This window comes from Hyalella azteca, unplaced genomic scaffold (genome assembly GCF_000764305.2).
Source record: "Hyalella azteca isolate HAZT.00-mixed unplaced genomic scaffold, Hazt_2.0.2 contig16248, whole genome shotgun sequence".
NCBI lineage: Eukaryota > Metazoa > Arthropoda > Malacostraca > Amphipoda > Hyalellidae > Hyalella > Hyalella azteca.
Window position 1 is genome coordinate 682,961 of NW_025946074.1, and position 22,256 is coordinate 705,216.

General features: G+C 41.1%; 1 protein-coding gene across 1 annotated transcript in view; it reads left to right on the forward strand.

Moving 5' to 3' along the window:
* LOC108677747 overlaps positions 1-14,621 on the forward strand; it is a 36,999-nt gene extending 22,378 nt beyond the window's left edge. The window contains exons 2-8 of the mRNA XM_047884818.1: positions 7,377-7,474; positions 9,127-9,280; positions 9,592-9,662; positions 9,882-10,430; positions 10,858-11,107; positions 12,411-12,877; positions 13,042-14,621. Coding sequence (XP_047740774.1) covers positions 7,377-7,474; positions 9,127-9,280; positions 9,592-9,662; positions 9,882-10,430; positions 10,858-11,107; positions 12,411-12,877; positions 13,042-13,125 — 1,673 coding nt within the window. The 3' untranslated portion in view covers positions 13,126-14,621. The remainder of the gene's footprint in view (positions 1-7,376; positions 7,475-9,126; positions 9,281-9,591; positions 9,663-9,881; positions 10,431-10,857; positions 11,108-12,410; positions 12,878-13,041) is intronic.
* The last annotated feature ends 7,635 nt before the right edge of the window (positions 14,622-22,256 follow it).

Consider the following 22,256-nt stretch of genomic DNA (forward strand, 5'->3'; position numbering starts at 1 on the left):
TCTAAAATTTTTCTCTACACATCATTTCCTTAGTTTATATTTTCACAAATTGAAATCTGGCACTCTTCCTCCGTAGACTTACGACCCTCATTGACACAGTACACCGAGTTGGTCAGTGTCGTCTCATAGGCCCTTTGCTCACTTGGAGAAATGAGTGGGACTTTGTCTAAAAATGTATGCACTTTTTTTCGCTCATAGCAATGATCAAATATCAATGCAGTGGGTCATCTTTTCCCAGTTTGTCTTGGAAAGTGGGTATATCAGAGCTACGTGCAGAAAGTGCAACTATTAGGACAACTTGACCCATTGTTGTATCTGAGTGCTTGGTCCAAATGAAGTCTACACCATGCAAGCGCTAGGATTACATGGCCACCCGGAGACCAATAAAGGGAATCCATATCCGTCTAGTCTCGAATTCCATGAGTGAATATCCAAGGAGTGAATAACCAACGAGCTCTTTAGGAGGTACTCAACCGAACCGATGAGTGGATCTTGGCTATCAACGCCTAATGAATTCCAGCTTCACCAGGAAAATTATTACAGAGCAGAGGTTTTACTGAATTGGAATTTTTCAAGTGAAGAATGGTGGATGACAAATATTTTCTTTTTATGTTTTTACCGCGATTGTCTTATTCAACAGTAAGAAGTAAATCGTTCTTAATTTTTTTAAATACCATTGGTTTCATTTTATGTTTTCGCTGAATTGGTTTCCGTAGGAACTATAATGTTTCATTCGTACCTGAGAAATAGAAAATTGACTTTACTCTCCTAAATATTTTTTGATGACCTGTTAATTGGAGTCGTTACCTAAATAACGGATCTTTCAATAAACTTCTTAGTGTTGAATATTATTGGTGTAAATCTTTACCTTTTTTGTAATCCACTCGATCATTGGTATTAGTTATCCCAAATAATTTTTTAAAATGCTACCACTTACATCTAATGAATATTCTATCATACATAAGTGAATTATAAGCAAAATGTTCCAATGTTCTCCTAAATGCCCGCCATTTTTGCCTGGCCACGTTCCAGGCGAGCCTCTTCCTTTTGGTCCCTCGGCTTCGCCATCGGCACCTAAGCCTCCTAAGCCTCTCTCTGAAGACGCTCAGAATCTTCCGGCCGTCTTAGAATCTTCCGTCAATCGATGCCAAGTCTCAAACTTTGATGGAAGCTTTGATGGAACACATACACAGAAATCGGAAGCGAGTGGTCATTCTGGAGGCTGAAATATAAGAAACAATTTAATGATATACAAGTACACTGTTGACAGAAGAACCTTCCTCCCGGTGTTAGAATCTTCCGTCAATCGATGCCGAATATCAAAATTGATGGATTTTTTTATAGAACACGCATACACCACAATTGACACAAAGCGGTCACTGTATATGTAGAAAAACTGTAAACCAATACAATATTAAAACAGTTCAAGGTTGATGGAAGAATTTGCCTTCACCGATGACGATCTTCAAAATTCGATAGCCACCACCGACTGGATGCAACTTGGGCAGACATGGAGTGGTCGTTTGTAGGTGACGAAAAGGGAATCCATCGGAAAATTGCAACAACTTTTGATAAACAAGTTTCGTCGACAAATTTCCCTTCAGTTGTAATTCATCATTATTTTTGAGGTAAAGTCACGAGTCAATCAACCTTGCTGTCATGAATACGTATTTTAGAGAGTTTTTTTTCAACTATTCAATCATACTTACAGATTCGCCAATGATTCACAACTAAATCATTAGTATCATAAAAATTTGCTAGGACGAATCAATGCAGCAGCATGACGTAAAAGTACACGAATTTGGAAGCACAAACCAAATAAAATTCAAAAACCAATGAAATCGCCAGGGCACAATAGACAATATGCAATTACTGTAAGTTGTCAGTATAGATGCTAATAGGGTAGCATAAAAGCTCCTTACAATGACCAGAAGTTATCGATATAAATGAGTTATATTAGAGCACAAAGGCTTCATACAATGAGCACAAGTTATCGATAAAATGAGTTATATCAGAGCACAAAGGCATCATACAATGACCAGAAGGTATCGATATAAACGAGTTATTTTAGAGCACATAGGCTTCGTACAATGACCAGAAGATATCGATAGAAATAAGTTATATTAGAGCACAAAGGCTTCATACAATGACCAGAAGTTATCGATATAAATAAGTTATATTAGAGCACAAAGGCTTCGTACAATGACTTGAAGTAATCGATATAAATGAGTTGTATTAGAGTACAAAGGACAGGGACCAGAAGTTAGCGATGTAAGTTTCGGTCAGACCACAACGACGTCAAGCTCCTTATTTAAAAGAAGTCACTGATGACCAAAAGATCGGCAGTAAACGTAACTTCAGCGTTACGGCTTACTTGCGTACAGGTCATTTTCCGGGCTGTAAAACGGACGATGTGGCGAAAATTACAACATAAAAAAGAGGCAGACACTGACACTCAACAACAGTATCGGACTGTATCGCTGACACTGACTTTTGTTCTACAGTGCTATTTTGGGTGAGGCAGTAACAGTGAATACTGCAGTGCACGTTTGTGTGAGTCAGTAACTGTGACTGTTGCGGTGCACGTTTGTGTGTGGCAGTAACTGTGACTGTTGCAGTGCACGTTTGTGCATGGCAGTAACTGTGACTGTTGCAGTGCACGTTTGTGCATGGCAGTAACTGTGACTGTTGCAGTGCACGTTTGTGTTTGGCAGTAACTGTGACTGTTGCAGTGCACGTTTGTGTGAGGCAGTAACTGTGACTTTTGCAAGCAAGAATCAGAAAAATATTGATACTGAATTTCGCATTTAGGTTCAGGTTCTGGCAACAGCTAAATTTAACTAGCAAGTCTCAATCAGGCAGAAACAACTACGTATGTTCTTGTTCAGTCGAAAATTCACAGTATATCATTCAATAAGTTCAAGCTTCAGTTGAAGTAAATTGGTAAAAAAAAGTGCGCGCCTTGCAATTGTCAACGAAATACATCCAACTTATATGAACTCTTTTCAGTTCTCAATATAATTTCGATTTTTGAAGTTCGGTCATTTGCCAAAATTTGTTATATCACAATTAAAAATTGACGTTCCCACCTCATACATAAGGACATATCCAAAGCTTCATCTAGAGAACTTGTACAGTATATGTGTAATCAAAAACAAGACCAAAAAGATTAATGAAATGCTCCACCCTAAATATGGCAATATTCAGATGCACATGAAAATATTACATGAATAAATGACATGTACAATTGTACATATTTATAACTAACATCTAAACAGTCTTTCCTATATATTTAAACGCTAAACCATTACAAACTAATCGAACTTGGCTCACCTAAAGTAAACGAGAGTGTATATGTCGGGAGCAGGACGGTACCACGTGTGATGTATCACCGCGCGTGTTGTAACAGCTGCTCGAGCCACTTGCAACGACACGCGTGTCGCGTGCGTTGTCCGCGCGTTCGAAAAAAAATCTACGCTTGAGTGGCCACCGATAATTGCGCTGAAAAATTTAAGTAAGGTCTGTCTGCAGTCTCCCACAGGTATATAACTTTGAACTAACATTGATTAAACGTTGTTCCAAAGAAATCAACACGTTATCAAAGTTCTCTCAGCGTCATCTGCTTGCAGTTCAGCGGCTTCCTTGCAGGCATATAATGTTGAAATAACGTTGATAAAACGATGTTCCAAGAAAATTAACTTAAAATAAACATTTTATCAACGTCAAATAATGTTGAAATAACGTTGATAAAATGTTGTTTCAACAAAACCAGCTGGTGCTAAGTATTTTTCAACGCCATTCGCCTGTAGGGAATCTTCCATTGTTAGCACAAGCGCGTGGTGAGGTTCCCACGTAGCAGCAGCAGCTGTGTTATGGATGAGACTGTAGTTAACATTCACGCCTCTATTGTAGGTATTCTCATGTCCATATATGAGGCAATATTTATTTATTTTTCATGTATGGAATTTAATACTAGAAAACATTCAAGTTTAGAAACAAAAATGTAGTTAAATCAAGGATTTCTATCGGGAGAACAAAAGACTGATTCTAGTGCTTATTTGTCTAGATTTTGCTATAGTCTATCCGACAATAAGTAATAGACAGCAATACGTAATAAATAAAAATAATTTGTATACATCAATAACTAATAGACAATAATAAATAATATAAAGCAGTAAGTAATAATTATATATTAATATGAGCTTCAGGACCTGTACGGTACAAGAAATAATCTGATATGTTCAAGCTTAAGTAGCTTAAATATGATCGACAGCTATAGCGATGCTGCCGGCTTCGCTCGCAAAATTTTATTACCTACGACAAGTATGCAAATCGCTTGATCCCCGACACGTAAAATAAGAACCCAGCTAAAGTTCCCCCTATATAGACCGCCGTATACATGAACGATGCACAAGCATCGATATTCGAACTTTCCATTTTTGCGCGGATTGCGTGCGCTTGAATTGTGCAATATTTTGAGTTTATGATATCCCCCGACCAAGCACCGCCGCCTCCATGCAGATTTAAGACGAGAAATTTTAGCTCTGCTTTTATATTGAAAAATTCAAAGACGCGCGCAACAGGCCGCTGTTTTGTGAGGCGGATAATGGCTTAGGTATCAACAGCGCGCGAGGACATGCACTAGGAGAATTGAGTGGGACTTTGTTCAAATATCGATGCAGTTTTTACCATGTGTGGGTCATCATGACTCAGTTTTGCCAACCAAAAAGAGAGTATCAGTGCTACGTGCAGAAAGTGTGTCATATTTGGACAATATTGCCCAGTAATTTCTCTCAGTGCACAGGGGACGCAAAATTATTCCCGCTGTCCGGACTTGAAATAAACATCTTCGGTCAGCGTGTCGTTCTTGAAAAATTATAACCAAAATCATTTTCAAGTCAAAATATTCAGCAATGGAGTGATCAAATATATTTTCGTTAAAGAGCCGTCTTCAAAAATTAGCTGTTGTATAAATAAATATTATAAACCAAATAGATTGATCCGAACTCTATCCGTCACAAGTCATCGACGAAAGAGTTCAAATATCGCCCTTTATTTTCGATTAACTTTAATTCCGTTGAAGAATTTCGTTCTCCATTTTCCAGAAGAGACTCAGACTCGAATAAAAATTATACATTATAGAGCAGGAAAAGCTTTCGTAATGCTTACAATGTAAATCGCAGAAAATTTAATTGAAATTGAATTAATAATTTGCATGTTACATCATTTATTGAGCAATACGTCATTTATTAAGCAATAAAGCGTGACTTTTTCATGCTCGCAGCCATTGCACACAGCTGCCACCCAGGAAAATAAGTGGTTCATCTTATCCTAATAATGACTACTCAGTGCTCCATCCGCACAGAAAGCTGTTAAATTGCATCGCTGTTTAGACAACAACCCGCTCAACATCTTATGGCACAGAGCTGTACAGTACAATTGTTTGATTTTTAAATCATTTTACACGCTCGTTTGTGTACGGAGCAATTCAAGCGTGAAGTCAGTAACGTGTTTCTAAAGTTACGTTCCGGCAACTCATCCGGTTTTTAGTCCCGCGTTTATTTGACTTTCGAGCGCGCGTAGTTATGAGGGGGAATCACTCAAAGAAATTAATGTAACTTCGTCCAAATATTGATGTATTTTTGCCCGTGTCTGAGGCATCGTGACCCAGATAGAACCAGCATATGGGCGTTCCAGTGCTACGGGCTAAAAGTGAGTCACTATATGGAGAATACTACCCTTCATTTTTCTGAATGATGATAGCGGACAAATAGCGATATTTTTTGAATGGATTGTTTATTTCGTTAGTTTTAAACAATAAACAAACAAAAGGTCGCTTTGAATTGTGATAGTGAATGCGAAAATTCCTTCTTTTTACTCATGGCTCCTGTTATTGGACACGATGCTTTATATTTTGATAAGATTTTCAATCTTATTTTCAACCTACGTTTATCATTCAAATAATCATCACCATTTAATGTAAATAAATGGTCATAGAAAATCATAAATATTATCAAGTAATAATGATTTTTTTGTTTTTCCATTTTCAAACTTCGAGTTTTTACCATCAACTTTTCTGTTTTAATTAATTTGAAAGTTTAATTTCTACATGGCAAGTTGTATGACTGAATTTATTCTCATAAATGGAAATACTTTGCATAGATGTTGTGGTTAGAAGGAAATGATTTACGAATGACTTACCGTAACATGTAAGCTCGATTTGCAATGTTAAATGAAACGAGAGCAATATCGTATGCTTACATATCATATCATTGTACGAAGAAAATCATCGCATTATACGTTTAACAGTGATTTTTAATTTTCGACTTTAATTTAATTTAGACTTTAATTTTCGAATTTAAGTTTCACTGGATTTTTTGCCGTATTTAAAGCAACGATTTCGCCGACATATTAGTATGTCTCGGTGTTTAAATAATAAAAATAATTAATTGATATCTTTCACTAATAATTTTTGCTCTCGTTATAGTTGTATTCTTCTATGTTTGGTTGATAAATATGTAGAACGGTCATATATATCCGCATAGCAAAGATATTTGCGTTCGCATCGAGTTCATGGAATTGAAGTGGTATAAAGTTTTAGGGTAATTATTTTTAATTTAATGGGAAATTAATCAAGTGTAGACATAACACATTACTAATATGAAAGAAGTCTTTCTAATTACTCTTCCTAACTTAATTTCCGTCATTCTCATGCAATCAAACTTTAGTCCCGACATTGACACCAAAAACATTCCTCGGACTCTTATAATTTTTTATTTCCATAAGAAGTTCGATGTCAATTTGTCCTCGATTTTGTACAAACTTTGCCGAGCGACAAACTCGGTGACGTCGCCACGTTCACATTTTCCGAGTTGGGAGGAAAAATGTACAATTTTTTCTTTCCCGCACTTTTTAATCATAAATACTTGCGGAATCAAGAGTTTATTGTTATAAATCTTGTAAAACACATAGTAAAAATGTATTATATAGTGGTAATATAAATGACTGGCATGGGGGAATGACATGAAATAGCCATGGGGGTATATAATTGCCATGATAGAGTCATTGTGAATTTTGTAAGGAATATTTCAGCTCAAAGTTATCTGAATTAATTTTACGTTACTCGTCATCCTCGCAATTTTTTATAAAGACTCAAATGCGATCACGAAACAACGGTCACTATCACCCCATCATTTGCGCATCCATCCCCGCATCCCTGAGAACTGACCCCCCATCATTCGTCACCCCATCATCCTTCCCCCATCCCTGAGAACTGACCCCCCACCATTCATTACCCCATCATCCGTCCCCAACCCCAAAGAACTGTCCCCATCATCCGCCCCCACCCTTAAGAACTGACATCCCCCCACCCCCAGAACTGGACGCAGAGTTGTCCTCCGAGGGCAGCACGACGGCGGCCCCTGCAGGCAACCTGCCGCATCACGGCAGCTCTACGGTGCTGCTGAAATTGCAGGTGCGTGCCACAGGTGCTGCTGAAATTGCAGGTGCGTGCCACAGGTGCTGCTGAAATTGCAGGTGCGTGCCACAGGTGCTGCTGAAATTGCAGGTGAATGCAAGAGGTGATGCTGAAATTGCAGGTGCGTGCCACAGGTGCTGCTGAAATTGCAGGTGCGTGCCACAGAAGCTGCTGAAATTGCAGGTGCGTGCCACAAGTGCTGCTGAAATTGCAGGTGCGTGACAGAAGTGCTGCTGAAATTGCAGGTGCGCGCCACATATGCTGCTGAAATTGCAGGTACGTGACAGAGGTGCTACTGAAATTGCAGGTGCGTGACAGAGGTGCTGCTGAAATTGCAGGTGCGTGCCACATGTGCTGCTGAAATTGCAGGTACGTGACAGAGGTGCTACTGAAATTGCAGGTGCGTGAAAGAGGAGTTGCTGAAATTGCAGGTGCGTGCCACAGATGCTGCTGAAATTGCAGGTGCGTGCCACAGATGCTGCTGAAATTGCAGGTGCGTGCCATATATGCTGCTTAAATTGCAGATGCGTGCCCCAGATGCTGCTGAAATTGCAGGTGCGTGCCACAGGTGCTGCTGAAATTGCAGGTGCATGCCACAGGTGCTGCTGACATTGCATGTACGTGCCACAGGTGCTGCTGAAATTGCATGTACGTGCCACAGGTGCTGCTGAAATTGCAGGTGCGTGCCACAGGTGCTGCTGACATTGCAGGTGCGTGCCACAGGGGCTGCTGAAATTGCAGGTGCGTGCCACAATAGCAATTCAATGTAAATCAGGATATCAATTTGGATTATATCATTTAAAATACACCTATAAGCATCCGTTTATTGGCACAATTAATCAAATAGATGCATTCAATTTCTTCAAGAGAATTCAATTAAGGACAGCCCTACAAGGGCCCGATTGAGAATATTCCTTATTATAATCTAAGAACGAAAGTTCTACCGAACAGCTTTCACCAAATGCGAACACGTCTCAGCGAGGCAGGGAATTTTGATTAACTTCAATCAGGATTAATTTGAGCTTAGTTGAATCAATCGGGAAATTGCCTTGGACGCCTTATCCTGAATTGGTGGATTAGATCAGGCCACTTTTTCAAGTTGATTTGCCATAATATACAGCGTACGGAACTTAAATTAAGTTGGTGAACAGCGTGTTACGGATCATCATACTCTTTGTACGGATTATTATTTTTAATTGAAAAATTTACGTAGCGTTGCTGCCTGAGAAAATTCGTGCTGTGTGAAAAACTTCTCATGGATTTCAATTGATTTTTATTTCAATATATGTATATGAATAAAACACTTACAAAGAAGTAATTTGCGCTATTAATTTTGGAATCTGGTCGTCATAGGCGAATTTCATTTCCACGCTGTAGAAGATTTGTACCCAACGATATTGTCTTGTCAGAGTGATAATATTTCAGTATCAAAACTTAATGTCCTTTGAAAAATCTTACGAATCATTATATTCATGTCTATAATACGCCATCTTTTGCGCCGGCTGTACAACATAACAGATAAGGGGTGGTAGCAGATGAGGGCCTGAGAAAAAAAAACATTTATGTTTATAGCTATTACGATTTATTTATAATTAATAATACACTACCATTGCAGTACTACATACCAATACATATTCTCACCATTACAGTACAACATAACAGACGAGGGCTGGTGGTGGGGGCAGCGGCCGCGATGGAAGATCTTCTCAGTGGCTGCAGGCGCGGGTCTCGGTCTGGTGCTGCTGCTGCTGCTGGTAATCTGCATAGCTCTACAGTTCAGGAAAGGAAATAAGAATAAAACGCGTAAGTCCTCAGTCGTTGATGTCTTATTTTATTGGCTTCTTTGGTTTTATGATTTGTTTTGAAAGAAGACATTTTATTGACATGAAGGTTGTTTGTAACATTCACAAGACTAAGACAGATTTTACAATCGCCTTCTTCCGTGTTGTGAGACATCGTTGACGCGTCCAACATCTGCATACGATATAAAAAGCTTATCGAATCGTTTCAGAACATTTTGCTCATTACTAATATATAGTGATAAATTGAAAGATTTAATAACCTGATATTGCATATATTTATTATGCATGTATGTACTAATTTCGTTTTTATAGCTATTCCTGAAGGAGGTGACAAACGTGCTTTCAAAGACAGCCTGGTGACGGCAGACTCCAGTGGACACAAGGTGTGTGAATACAAAAGACTTGGTATCCTATGGTCTCAGCCGAACCTTTAAAATCATCCATGATATTCAAATAATATAATAGTGATTTATTCTATTTTCATTATCTTCGAAGGGTTTCTCGATTGCGGCAGGCAAGAAAAAAATTGAATACACTACGAATTTGATGGAACGCATATGTGTAATTTCCTGCCCAACAACTCATTAAAAAATTATTTCCAGGCACAGCTTTTGCCCTCAGCTGAGTCCTTAAATCAGTCTCCATTCGACAAGGATTTCAGTTTTGATTTTTCTCCGGACCTCGGGGGAAGCATCGGCTACCACCCAGCATCCTACACCCTAGACCCCCCGTGTCAGTGCGTACCTCCTTGTCACTGCTGGCAGAACGAAACCAACCACGACGTCGACACCGAAGACTCCCTACTACCAAAGGGCACCAATACTCATACGACCTCAGACATTATCGGGACAAGGCCTCCAGAAAACGAAAAATACTGTAACGCCTCCAACAACGAGGATCTGGCAGTCTTGAACATGAATACTGTCCGGATTTTGACGGAATCTCAACCACAGTCGCCATGCGAGCTGCAGCCCGGAGACCTGCATGCGATATTCATCGAGGGCTTCGCAAGCCTTAGAGTAGTCACGGATCCTGAGGTGCACAAGCTTGTGTCTCCGGGTGCGGAAATGGAAAGAAGTTTTTCAAGCTTTAAAACAACCTCAACTCCAACTACAGAACGCCGGACGTCTTCGATCAGTCTACCTCTAAAGGCGAGTGTAGTTTTTATCAAGTGAGTTACTTCTCTTTATCAGTATAAAAAAAGCGTGTTGGAAACAATTTTAAATTTGCAGTTGAAGAGTTTTTATTCTACCTGTCCTTTCCAGTTTCCAAGCCGTATCAATATATTTATTCAGTTTCTTTATCTGCATGAAAATCTCAAATTACTGATCTAATAACCAATTTTGAGGTAAATTTTTCAATAGAAATGGTAGACGATAATAACCTTATTGTCTGGCTTCCAGAACACTCAAATTATCACCCGGAATTCTAACATATAATAAAGATGCAATTATGCTTATCAATAAAATTATGGGTCATTTCATCCCCGTGTTTTGTCCAAGTTGTGAAGAATACGTCGTGCGATAGAGGCATGATTTCCATGGCCAGCATGCCTTAACCTTGATCAACTGTTAACAGGGCTTTTTAAAGGCGGGAATTTGTGTGAACAAAAGTTCGACGTCACCGTCAATATTCAACAACAACGACGACGAAATTAACATTTGCTACTACAATAAGGACGATGTCGACACTTCGAAAACCTGCTCTGAATCCGCAATCATGAAGAAGGCGGAAAACTGCCGGCAAATACGTGGGTCCGGTTCCCATTATTGCGTCGAAGCTGGCACTTCTAGTGCCCTCGAGAAGCTCGACTTGTCCTCTGATTCTGGTCAGTGTCATCTGAGGGACGTGAGTGGTCGGTGAGTGGCATAAGTGGTCGGTGAGTGGCCGGAGAGTGGCGTGTATGGTCGGTGAGGGGCGTGTTATATAGTTGCGTATAAGTGCCGTGAATAGCGTGTGAGTTACGTAATTTGCTCGTGAGTGAGCCAAGTCTTGAATGGAATGAACACATACCGATAATGCCAATTTTAGACTCTAGAACTTTAGTTGCCGTCATTGTTGTGGTTTCCCTTGACGTGACAACAACAAAAGCTCCGTACCTTTAGAAAAGTCCGTCGTTAGTATGACCATTACGATTCTCAGGCAATAAAACCTTAGGGTCAAATAAATTTGGATAGCGTCGTTTTCTCGACCATGTGCTGAACTGAAACAACCAAATTTTAGTTTTCCCGGAAAACGAGCTCTTCTACACGTGTGTGTTCGGCATATACGTACAATGGTTCCACAACTCGAATAAGTAGTTATAAATTACTTTCATGTGAACGACACTTCTTTCTTCCAATTATTTGTCAATTTTATAGCACTCATGGCAGGAAACTTGAGTATTGAGAAGTACATCAATTTTTTTTAACGAAACTCCCTCAACTTTGGCTATCGTGGTCTAGGTAATCATTTAAAACTGTACAGAATAAAGTGCTTTAATTTATCATATATTTAATAACGATATCATGTTTATATAATTTTTTTAAATCTCACTCAAAACGGTTTAATTCAAGGCGTCATGACGATAAAACGTATACTAGAAGTCGGTACCTAGGGCAATCAGAGAAAAAAGTGAGGCTCTGTCCAAATAGTGATGCTCTCTTTGCCAATGTTGTGTTTCATACTGATGCAGTTTAGTCCAGTAATAGGACGTATTAGAGCTTCTTCCGCATTCTGCCCGTGCGGCAGATGAAAAGTTTGTTCATTTTTAGACAATACGACCCTTCATATTTCTGAGTATGCCTTTCGTCGACGGCTACTCATGTGTAGTGTCTGTCCGGCCTTAGATTGGAATAATTAAGTTAATTAATTGCATCAGAAAAACGTGATCAAACCTCGCCATATATGGACTTCAGTAACATAGTGAATTTTTTCCTCCCACTCTGTATTCTGGTTTATATCTTTCACTGTTCATGAATTATATGTTCGCTTACTTGATGTCGCATTTTAATATTAACTTAAATTTGCTTGTCAATTTCGAAAGCTATCGCAATAAATTTTGCGCATGGATATGAAATTAACGGATTATGAAAAAAATTATTTGAGTATCAAGAAGGCCTACTCATCTTACATTTATGGTTAAATTTCAGGATTTTGCGAACCTACCCCCAGTGTCAGCCCGTTCTCGCACTGCTACCGGACGCTGCCATTGCACGGTAGAAATGTCGGCATCAAATGTATACCGGAAGAGCGCATGTCATCCACGACTTTAAAATTCACGCCTGAAAGTCACATAAATTCATTTAAAAATGAAGCCTATAAAGATCTGGCGCCATTTATTTGCAGCCACGACAAAGGAACGATATCGTTTAATTACAACCACGACAACGGCAAAACGTCGTGTAATAATAGCGACACGACTTACTTTAAATGCGACAACGATAACAGCAAGCCGGCGTCGCAATATATGTCGTCCGGAAACGGAGGCAAGCTGTCCGCAGATAGCCATCCCTGCGCGGACATGTCGTCTGAAATTAACATGGAATCTTGGACGCGCTCGCTGCCGTCCAAAAACCGACGAAAATGCTTCCATGTGAACACTAATGGCAGTTCTGTCGTAAGTATGAAGCTTTGTGCTTTGTGTTGAAAACGTTTTTAATAATATTTTGCGAATGTTTTGTACCTGTGAATCGCAATACACCGAATATCACGCACGTACCGTAAAGCCTACGTATGGATCTTCAAATAAATTCTTCCAATTATCGTGTCTTTTCTTTTCAGGATGCAGACAAGCATTTTCCCTCATGTCGAGGGTCCGGAGAACCTCCAGCGGTTCTGGTGTACAGAGAGAGAACCGCGCTCTGAATTGCTATCTGCAATGAACCACTGAACCGTGGACATCAGCGTGTACTTACGACTACTTTAACCTCGTCAGTTAACATTACCCTAATGATGGTAATATTACCCTAGTGGGGTTAATATCACTCCGATGAGGTTAATATTACCCTCGTAAAGTTAATATTACTCATGTGAGATTAATATTACACCAGTAAGGTTACTATTACCCTCGTGAGGGTTAATATCACCCTAGTGAAGTTACTTTTACCCTAGTGAGGTTAATATTACCCTATTAAGGTTAATATTACCCTAGTGAGGTTAATATTTTCCTGGTAAGGTTGATATTACCCCATTGAAGTTAATATTTCCCTAGTGAGGTTAATATTACCCTAGTGAGGTTAACATTACCATGGTCAGGTTAATACTCTCCTATTGAGATTAATCTTACCCTAGAGAGGTTAATAATACCCTATTGAGGTTAATATTACCCTAGTGAGGTTAATATTACCCTATTGAGATTAATATTACCCTTGTGAGATTAATATTACCCTTGTGAGGTTAATATTACCCTGGTAAGGTTAATATTGCCCTAGTGAGGTTTATATTAGGCTAGAAAACAAAAAGAATTTGGCATGTGTTCATTCTATGACGGTAGTTTTCCTCTGTATTTTCAATGTGGGCCTGCTGAAAATAACCTTGTTTAGGATATGTGTAAAAAAATAGTGCAATGCATTCGTACACAAATACTAAAGTTCACTCTGAGAGCAGAATTAAGATAAATCGTTTGGCTTTTTAAATAAATTACCATGTGATGAACCTGACGAGCGATATTTCGGCATACTTCGATGAAGCTTTAGGGGAATTTAAATATAATTCATTTGACTTCAATGTAACTCTGGAGGAATTGCAATATATTTAATTTACTAGTTTTTATTCGGTAACAGTAGATATGAAATATCTGAGAACTTGTGAGAAATTGAACGTAATGGAGGTTGCATAAAATCACCGAGTAAAAATGTAAAATGTGACCAGGAAGAAAGATTATAAGAGATGCAGATGTGGAAAATTCATTCAAGGTGTAGCTGGTGAATGGGTTTACTGTTAGGAAATTAGTTTGTAAAAGTTAAATATTAGGATTTCATTAGAAATTTTTTTCTGAAAGACTTTTCAATGATAATACATTTTTACATGATTTGCACAATGATCTTGCTCAGTTGTGTACGTAATTTTAAAATTGCTTTTGGAAAAATTTTTGGAGCTCGAGCGTTTTTGACGCTCTCGAGCTCTCGAGCGTTTTGACTTTTAAACTGCGTGTTAATATACGAAAATTATTATTTCAAGTTGAAAAAAAGTTTGCATATAAGAGTGTACATCTTTAAGTATAGAAGCTTAGATAACTGTCTGAATTTGTACATGTTTGATACGAGAATGCAAGCGAATTTAGATCTTTATTGTTAGAAATACTTCGATGTGATGTCTTATTTGCATATTAAAATCTAGTATAAGAATTTTATTTGTTTTATCACCATTCGTCCAGAAAACAGTAAATATAAATAAGAAAGCCCTGTGTTAAAAAACATCAACAATTCGTTTGATTTTTCTACGCACAATGACACAGAATTATTGCCAATTGGCGAATGCACAGCATTATTAGAAAATTCATTCTCTAGCATCATGCGTGACATTTTTTAGATTTATATTATCGGAAAATTGTGATTCTGATGTCACATGTTAATTTCGACACTCTAGGCCAATGTACAGTGATCAATAGTTTAGCACAATGAAGAGTTTAGCAGCACCGTCTGTCTACTTCAGCACCGTCTGTCTCTACACGAGTTGCATTTTGGGTTCATAGTAAGGCAATCCTTATGATTGATCATTTCAGCAACACGTCGTTATAACTGATCTTAGGCCTTTACGGATGATCTAATCATTCAGAAAAAAAGTGACAAAGGAATTGGTAGAAATTCACGTAAATAACGGTTACCTCATTCGTCTCTTGTCCGGTGCTATCTCACTTCTCCCGCTCGTATCTCTCCTTTTTCAGAAACTATAAACGCCGCGAGAATTATCGCATACCGGTGCAGAACCCTACAAAACGCAAAGTTCACCTTCTACAAAAATTTAAATCTGCTAATTTCGAAATAACAATTTGCCATGAATAAAAGTAATCTACATAATTGAGTATTAAAATATCCTAATAATTTTTACTTTACTAATTTCCGATGAATAAATATTCTTTATTATTGGAGTCTATAACCTTGCAGTGATTTTGATATCTATTAGGCCTATTCAATTACCTAATAAAATAGTCATGCAATCCCATTTATGTCTTCAGTGACGCAGACGTGAGATAAAGATGCTTCATACGTGCCACTTAATTCATTCTTTCAATTTCAATGGTATATTAATGAATTAAATCAATTAATCTAGCTGATTTTTTCTATAAAGATCATTCATCTGGTAGCCATGAATTTACGAATGTTTCATAAGTTGCTGAAGTTGTTTGCAGTTAGTTTAAGAGGTAAGTGCCAGTCATTACCAGCGCAAATTGCAAGCTATGAGGCGAACAAATGGTCTTCCTCAAGTTAATTACCCTTTGTAATAGAAGAATAAAATGGTACTGCATACTTTCAATAAAGTTTTTAGTTTCAATATAGTTTTTAAATCAATTCATTGTCTCGAGACTTTAAGCAACGGTGCTTTATGGCCAAAGATGCATAGAACTGCAGTAATATTTACCAGATGGTGGAGTAACTTTGAAATATACATGTTATAATAGTGTTACTTCGCGTTTTTCTACTGTAATGTTATGTTGTAAGACCTATTGAGCCGTGTCACAAGGCGGCTGTGCGTACAGCGCAGCTCACAAATAGCCTTTGCACTATGCCAGTTTAACTCTTTTTACGCATTTTCTGCTCAAGCTGAAGCGTTTCAGTAAAAGACCGAAGTGAAGTCAGTGAAAGAGAATGTGAATAAAGGGTGGAAGCGAGTAAAAAGTGGTTCCGTTTTTCTTACTGTAAAACAAAGGTAAGCTAGTGAGTGAGGCAGAGTATTGAATGCGGCGTAGCTTTCGGTCAACCCTAATTTCTCGTTAATCGGACTTTGTCACCTTTACTCAGCATCTCTGTCTAGTGTCTACCTTACCCTGCAACTCTGTCTACCTTTACACTGCCCCTCCGTCTACCTTTATTCTGCCTGCCCCTCCTCCTCTCTATCCGTCTGTCGCATCGACTCCTCCATTCTCTCCCACCCCATCTCTCTCTCTTGCTCAGCTTTAGTGCCGGAGTAGGAATTTTCGACGGAAATTTAACTTACTCAACTCAATTCAGTTACAAACCTGTGTTTTTCTACGTGCATTAAGATGGCTGGACAGAGAAGGAAAATTGTAGTCGAAAAGCCCTCTAGTCCCGCTAGACAAAAAGCTAAAATCAAATAAGGTCAGTTAGAGATGAAAGTTTGAAAGTACTGCAAAGGAGGTGAGGTAGAGATTGATTTGGGCATCTGTGGGCGAGGTCGGTCGACCTGTGAACGTTGCGAAGATTTCAGTTGTATCAGCTGTTAGAAGTTGAGCTCTGAGGAGTACTCATTTCTCCAGAAAGCTGAATTACTTCATTGGTTTTGTCGTGACTGCGAAAAACCAACTCTTGGTGCTAGAAGAAGAGGAAAGCCGTTGGAAAAGCACGACAGAGTCGAAATCGTTGAATGATGTAGAAAACTCATTGAGCAGGATGGTGCGCTCGTTGAGTGAAAAATTGAGTTCGCTATGCAATGAGCTGACTGAAGTGATAGCTCAGCTAAAAAATAGAGAACATGGAAGTAAAGAACCAGAAAGTTGATTTAGTTAAAGTTGCTAGCTAAAGCTCCCGCGAATTACTTAACGAGAACGTAGGAAGTCCAACATTGTGGGGTTTGGCGTTCACGAAAGTACCGCATCTGATACGAAGGACCGAGTGATGGCTCATACTGCATTTATTGCAGACCGATGTAGTAAGGCACCAAACACACCGGTTGATATTACATCGCGCAAGAGGCTACGCTCGAAGGATGCTGCTGCCAACACCTGAAGACCTCTGTTGGTGACTATAAAGGATCCTGCTCAGGTTTGGAGCGTGCTGAAGGCAGCGAGAAGCCTTGGATAATCTGCTGAAAACAAGTCCGTTTTTGTGAAGGATTCTACCCCCTATAGAGCGAGCGGATTTTCGCAAAAAATGGCAGGTGCACTGAAAATCAGGTCAACCACTCTCAAGATGTCAAGACAATACCGGCCGCTCACGGTCAGTCAGCGGAGCTGGAAGACATGTAAACAGTAGGAGTCATATCCATAGATCCAGGCCTGCAAATAATGTAACATGTAACCGACTAACCGCATACATCAAAGTGAAAAGGGACAAAAAGTTGTAAAATCTTTTTATACAACTCGGATTCCATTTTAAACAAAAAATTTAACTTTTAACTGTTATCGCAAACAAGTGTAAAGATATTATTTGTATTACAGAAACACTCCCTAAAAATCGCCGGAGGAATATAGGAGCTGTTGAACTTCACGTTGCCAGGTTTTGATCGTTTTCTTAACTTGAAATAAATGAAGAGCAGTGCAGTAGAGGTGCAGCTCTGTGGGTTAGAACCTTTTATGGGGCCCAGCATGTTAAGTTGTCTGCAAAGCACCAATCGGCTAGAAAATCAATGTGGTACAAACTTTCTCAAAAAGGTAGGTATAGGCTCCTCATAGGCGTTGTGTATAGATAACCAAACAGTTACTCTGATAATGCTAAAGTACTAAACAGCCTTTTACCGAGCATGACTTTCATTATGTCGCATACGTTGATCGTTGGTGACTTTAACCATACAGAAAAAGACTGGGCAAATGAATCCTCTCGAAGAAATGGGCATCGCCCAGCATCCCTGTTCTGGGAGTTTGTGAGTGACTCATTTTTAATCCAGAACATCACCAAGCAAACCCATTATAGGGGTAAACAGACACAAAATATTCTAGATCTAGTATTTACTAGTGAAGAATCAATGTTCGATGAGCGTCACGAAGCTTCGTTGAAAAAAAAACACCACCAGTCTTTGTTTTTCAGTATTAAGTGCCATACAGAAAAGATACCTCGGAAGCGTGAACGTTTGAATTTTGCGAAAGGCAACTACGTTAAACTCCGTGAAGCCGTAAATATTTCGGACTGTATTAAGGACAAGAATGTGGCTGATTCATAGCCATTTCTTATAGACACAGTTATGTCGGCAGTTGATGCGTTTGTACCTAAGAATAAGATCGGTGGACTCAAAAAAAGTCCAAGTGGATGAACAGTACAGTTAATAGAATGAATTACTAGAATTTGTAACAAGAACCAAAACCAGGGGAAACGGCTATAAACCAAAAAATCTGAGCTGCAACTCATCAACGCGACAACACTTCTCGCTTCGAGTCACCGGCATGTGGAGCCTACCTGATTACATGATATACATCGTTGACGCTCCGAGTATGAACGCGTTCATGAACAGACTACTTAACGCAATGGCGAAATAAATTTTCAGACTTGAAATGCCTTTCAATTTATCGAACTTGATCGTCAGTTTTGATTGCTACTTTTGGCAGCCGGAAGGGGAGAAGAATTCATACTAGTGCGCCTTCGCAGTTGGTCGTAGTCAAGCGCTGGCATGGCGACAAGTCACGGAAAAAACAAGCGGCTAGGGACAAAAGCAATCCCACTGCAACTGTAGAAAATACTGCATTCTGCACTCAGTGCAATAAAAAGGTGCGCCTGGAGGATAAGGGTTTATGTGTGAGCTCTGCGCGGCGTGGTATCATGCTTCCTGCGTCAATGTTGATGACACACTCTACAAATATGTGAAGAATGAAAGTCAGGCGCGTCAAAACTCGTATATTCATTTCTCCGTGCAACGAGTTGGCAAACAAATTTGTCATCTCTTATGGCAATCTCTCCTGACAAGGACTGGGGACCATGGACGACACGAGAGTCTTCTCCAATGTCACCAGGCACAAGCGGGCGCGACACAAGTCTTGCGACAAGTGTTCGCTAGTGACAAGGAGCAGCCAGATTACGAGAACTAGCGTGCCGCACACCTCAAGCATTTCCTTCTTATGGTTGCGTCCTATGTGTCCTCAACGCCCGTGAACGAGCGACCAGACATGGAGATGAAGGGGAGCGCAGCCGTGCACCACCAATTTTGGGCACCATTAAGCCCTGAATCGAACGCCCTGGATCTCTCCGGACATCCACCAATCAGCCGTGAATGGACCCTCTATCCGTAGCCGACCCTTGACATCATTCTGCTTTGAATATTTTGAGCTCTACACCCCCAGATACGAGGTCGAATAGCCTGGAGTCGAATTGCCGTCCACCACTGAACGTTGCGTCGAAGCATCACTTCATACCCTGGCCACCGCTCGAACTGAAACTTGCGCGCAGCAGCCTGCGACCACTCGGCTTTGTCCTCCAATGCCAGCCTTGCATCAAGCCTGCCGTGCACCACCAGGCCGTCAGTCGAAAGAGCCGTGCGACTGGCTGGGCCAGGTTAGGTTGTTAGGTTAGCACTCGGCTGGAGCGTTCGACCCGCGGGCGTTCGACCGAGGGCTGGTTCGACGCACGGCCTAGATACGAACGGTTTGGTGGCGGATATCACATTCGCTGCAAGGCTCCGGCGCGCTACGTCCGAGTGAGTGATGCAGAATTTTTTCGCGGTACGGCGGACGATGCTAGGCCATTTGATCGCCGGCTGTTTCTCCTGACTGCTGATTGGTCTGGTTCAATTGATTCGTTCTGTCTGGTGGCTTTCGGCTGCCTATATGATTGTCCAGAAGTGTTGAAGGCTACGTTCCGGAAGGCAGGAATCATGATGGTCCATTACATCCAAGGCAGTGGTGGTCTTCGGCAGGCGACCCAGATGAAGGATTTGCTTAAAATCCTCAAGCCTTCACTGGAGGCCTTCCGAACCCTAGTGGGAGGAAACTTGAAACAAGCTACAATAAAAAATTACATGTCGTAAGTGATGAAGTTTGCCGCTTACGTGGTATCCTTGGTGTTGTTTGGGACGTAGCAGTCCCGAGCCACGATGGATCGCCGCCTCTGATTATCGTTCATCCGCCCTCATTTGGGCCACCTGATGCACGATGCTGATGCTTGCTTCTCGCCGCGGGAGCGCAGCCCTGCACCACAAATTTAGCTCGTAAACAAACCCTAGCGCCAACGCCTACCCTATAATGCATTAACTAAACTTAGCTCACACCCAAGAAGCAGTAGGTAACTGAGTCATCTCCCCACACCAACTTTAAGCAACACCTACCTCACTCCAAAGCATACTGAATCAAATAGTCAATTGTCAACGGGTCCTACTCCACAGAATTTTACCCCATACTATCACTTCTTACACACGCCGTAAGCCTTACTGGCTGCAGACCACGCTGGATCACCGTAAGCCTGCTCTGCTATTTGCAGGACTGGCGTAATCCCGCCACACTCCACGGGCAGAAGCGCAAACCGCCGTCCCTATAACGCCAACAAGCCCTAGCGCCAACGCCTACCCTATAATGCATTAACTAAACTCAGCTCACATCCAAGAAGGGGACGCCTGTCGGAGACCACCTCTGCCGTGCTTCGAATGGACTATCATGATACCTTCCCTGAAGAACGTAGCCTACAACACACCTTGACTGTAACGTTATCAGCCGCACGCCACCAGACAGATCACATCACGCAACAGTTTGGCTATTTGCCCACGGCTGTTGCTTCGGCGGCTTGATGTTATCTGGCTGATTGATTCATTTCCAGGAAAGGAAATGGCACCTATGGCTTTAGGCACTTAATCACACAGGCTAATATGCCCTCTAGCGTGATTACGAGCGGAATGGAATAGATATTGAATTGTGGGCAAGGGCTATGTAGGGGTCTATACTGCGTCCCCTCGCCGCTGGTAGTGTTGCAGGGGAGGTCGATCTGGGATTGTGCCCAGGAACACGTCCAGTTGTCTCTTGAAGGTCTCCAGGGTGAACTCCCCCTCTCTTAGATCCCTTGGTAGGGCGTTGAACACCTTGGCCCTGCCACGGAAAGTGATCCTTCCCGCAGGGATTGAAATCTGACTGCGGATCTGTTACGTAGTGGGGGGATTTTGCAGTCTCCCTTCTCTCGTTGTGGTATGTCTCAATCCTGAAGCGTGGGGACGCCTGCCGAAGACCACCACTGCCCTGGATGTAATGGACTATTGTGACTCCTGCCCTCCGGAACGTAGCCTTCAACACTTCTGGACAATCATATAGGCAGCCGAAAGCCACCAGACAGAACGAATCAATTGAATTAGACCAATCAACACTCAGGAGAAACAGCCGGCGATCGAATGGCCTAGCATCGTCCGCCGTACCGCGAAAAAATTCTGCACCACTAAGACGTAGCGCGCCGGAGCCTTGCAGCGAATGTGATATCCGCCACCAAGCCGTCCGTATCTAGGCCGTGCGTCGAACCAGCCATCGGTCGAACGCCAGCGGGTCGAACGCTCCAACCGCGTGCTAACCCAACCTAACCTAACCTGACCCAGCCAGTCGCACTGCTCTTTCGACCGACGGCCTGGTGGTGCACGGCAGGTTTTATGCAAGGCCGGAGGAGGGCAAAGCCAAGTGGTCGCAGGCTGTTACGCGCTAATTCCAGTTCAAGCGGTGGCCAGGGTATGAAATGATGCTTCGACGCAACGTTCAGTGGTGGACGGCCATTCGACTCTAGGCTATTCGACCTCGTGTCTGGGGGGTTGTAGAGCTCAAAATATTTAAAGCAGAAGGATGTCAAGGATCGGTTAAGGATAGCAGGTTCCATTCACGACTGATTGGTGGATGTCCGGAGAGTTCCAAGGCGTTCGATTCAGGGCTTATTGGTGTACAAAATTTGTGGTGCACGGCTGCGTTCCCCCTACGTGAACAATCTCGATCTCGACGCCGAAATTCTCGGGAACTATTCATTGTCCTATATCTAAGGAATTCTAGATCGAAATAATTTAATAGTGAACAGAGACCTGTGGACTTTCGCTCACTTCCAGCCGATTGACGAGAGCAACAGTTGCACGCAAACATCTGCAGAGGCCATGAGTCGATTCCGAAATAATGAGTTCATCAATGAGTACATCGACAAAACGATCAACGTGTGCTCCTT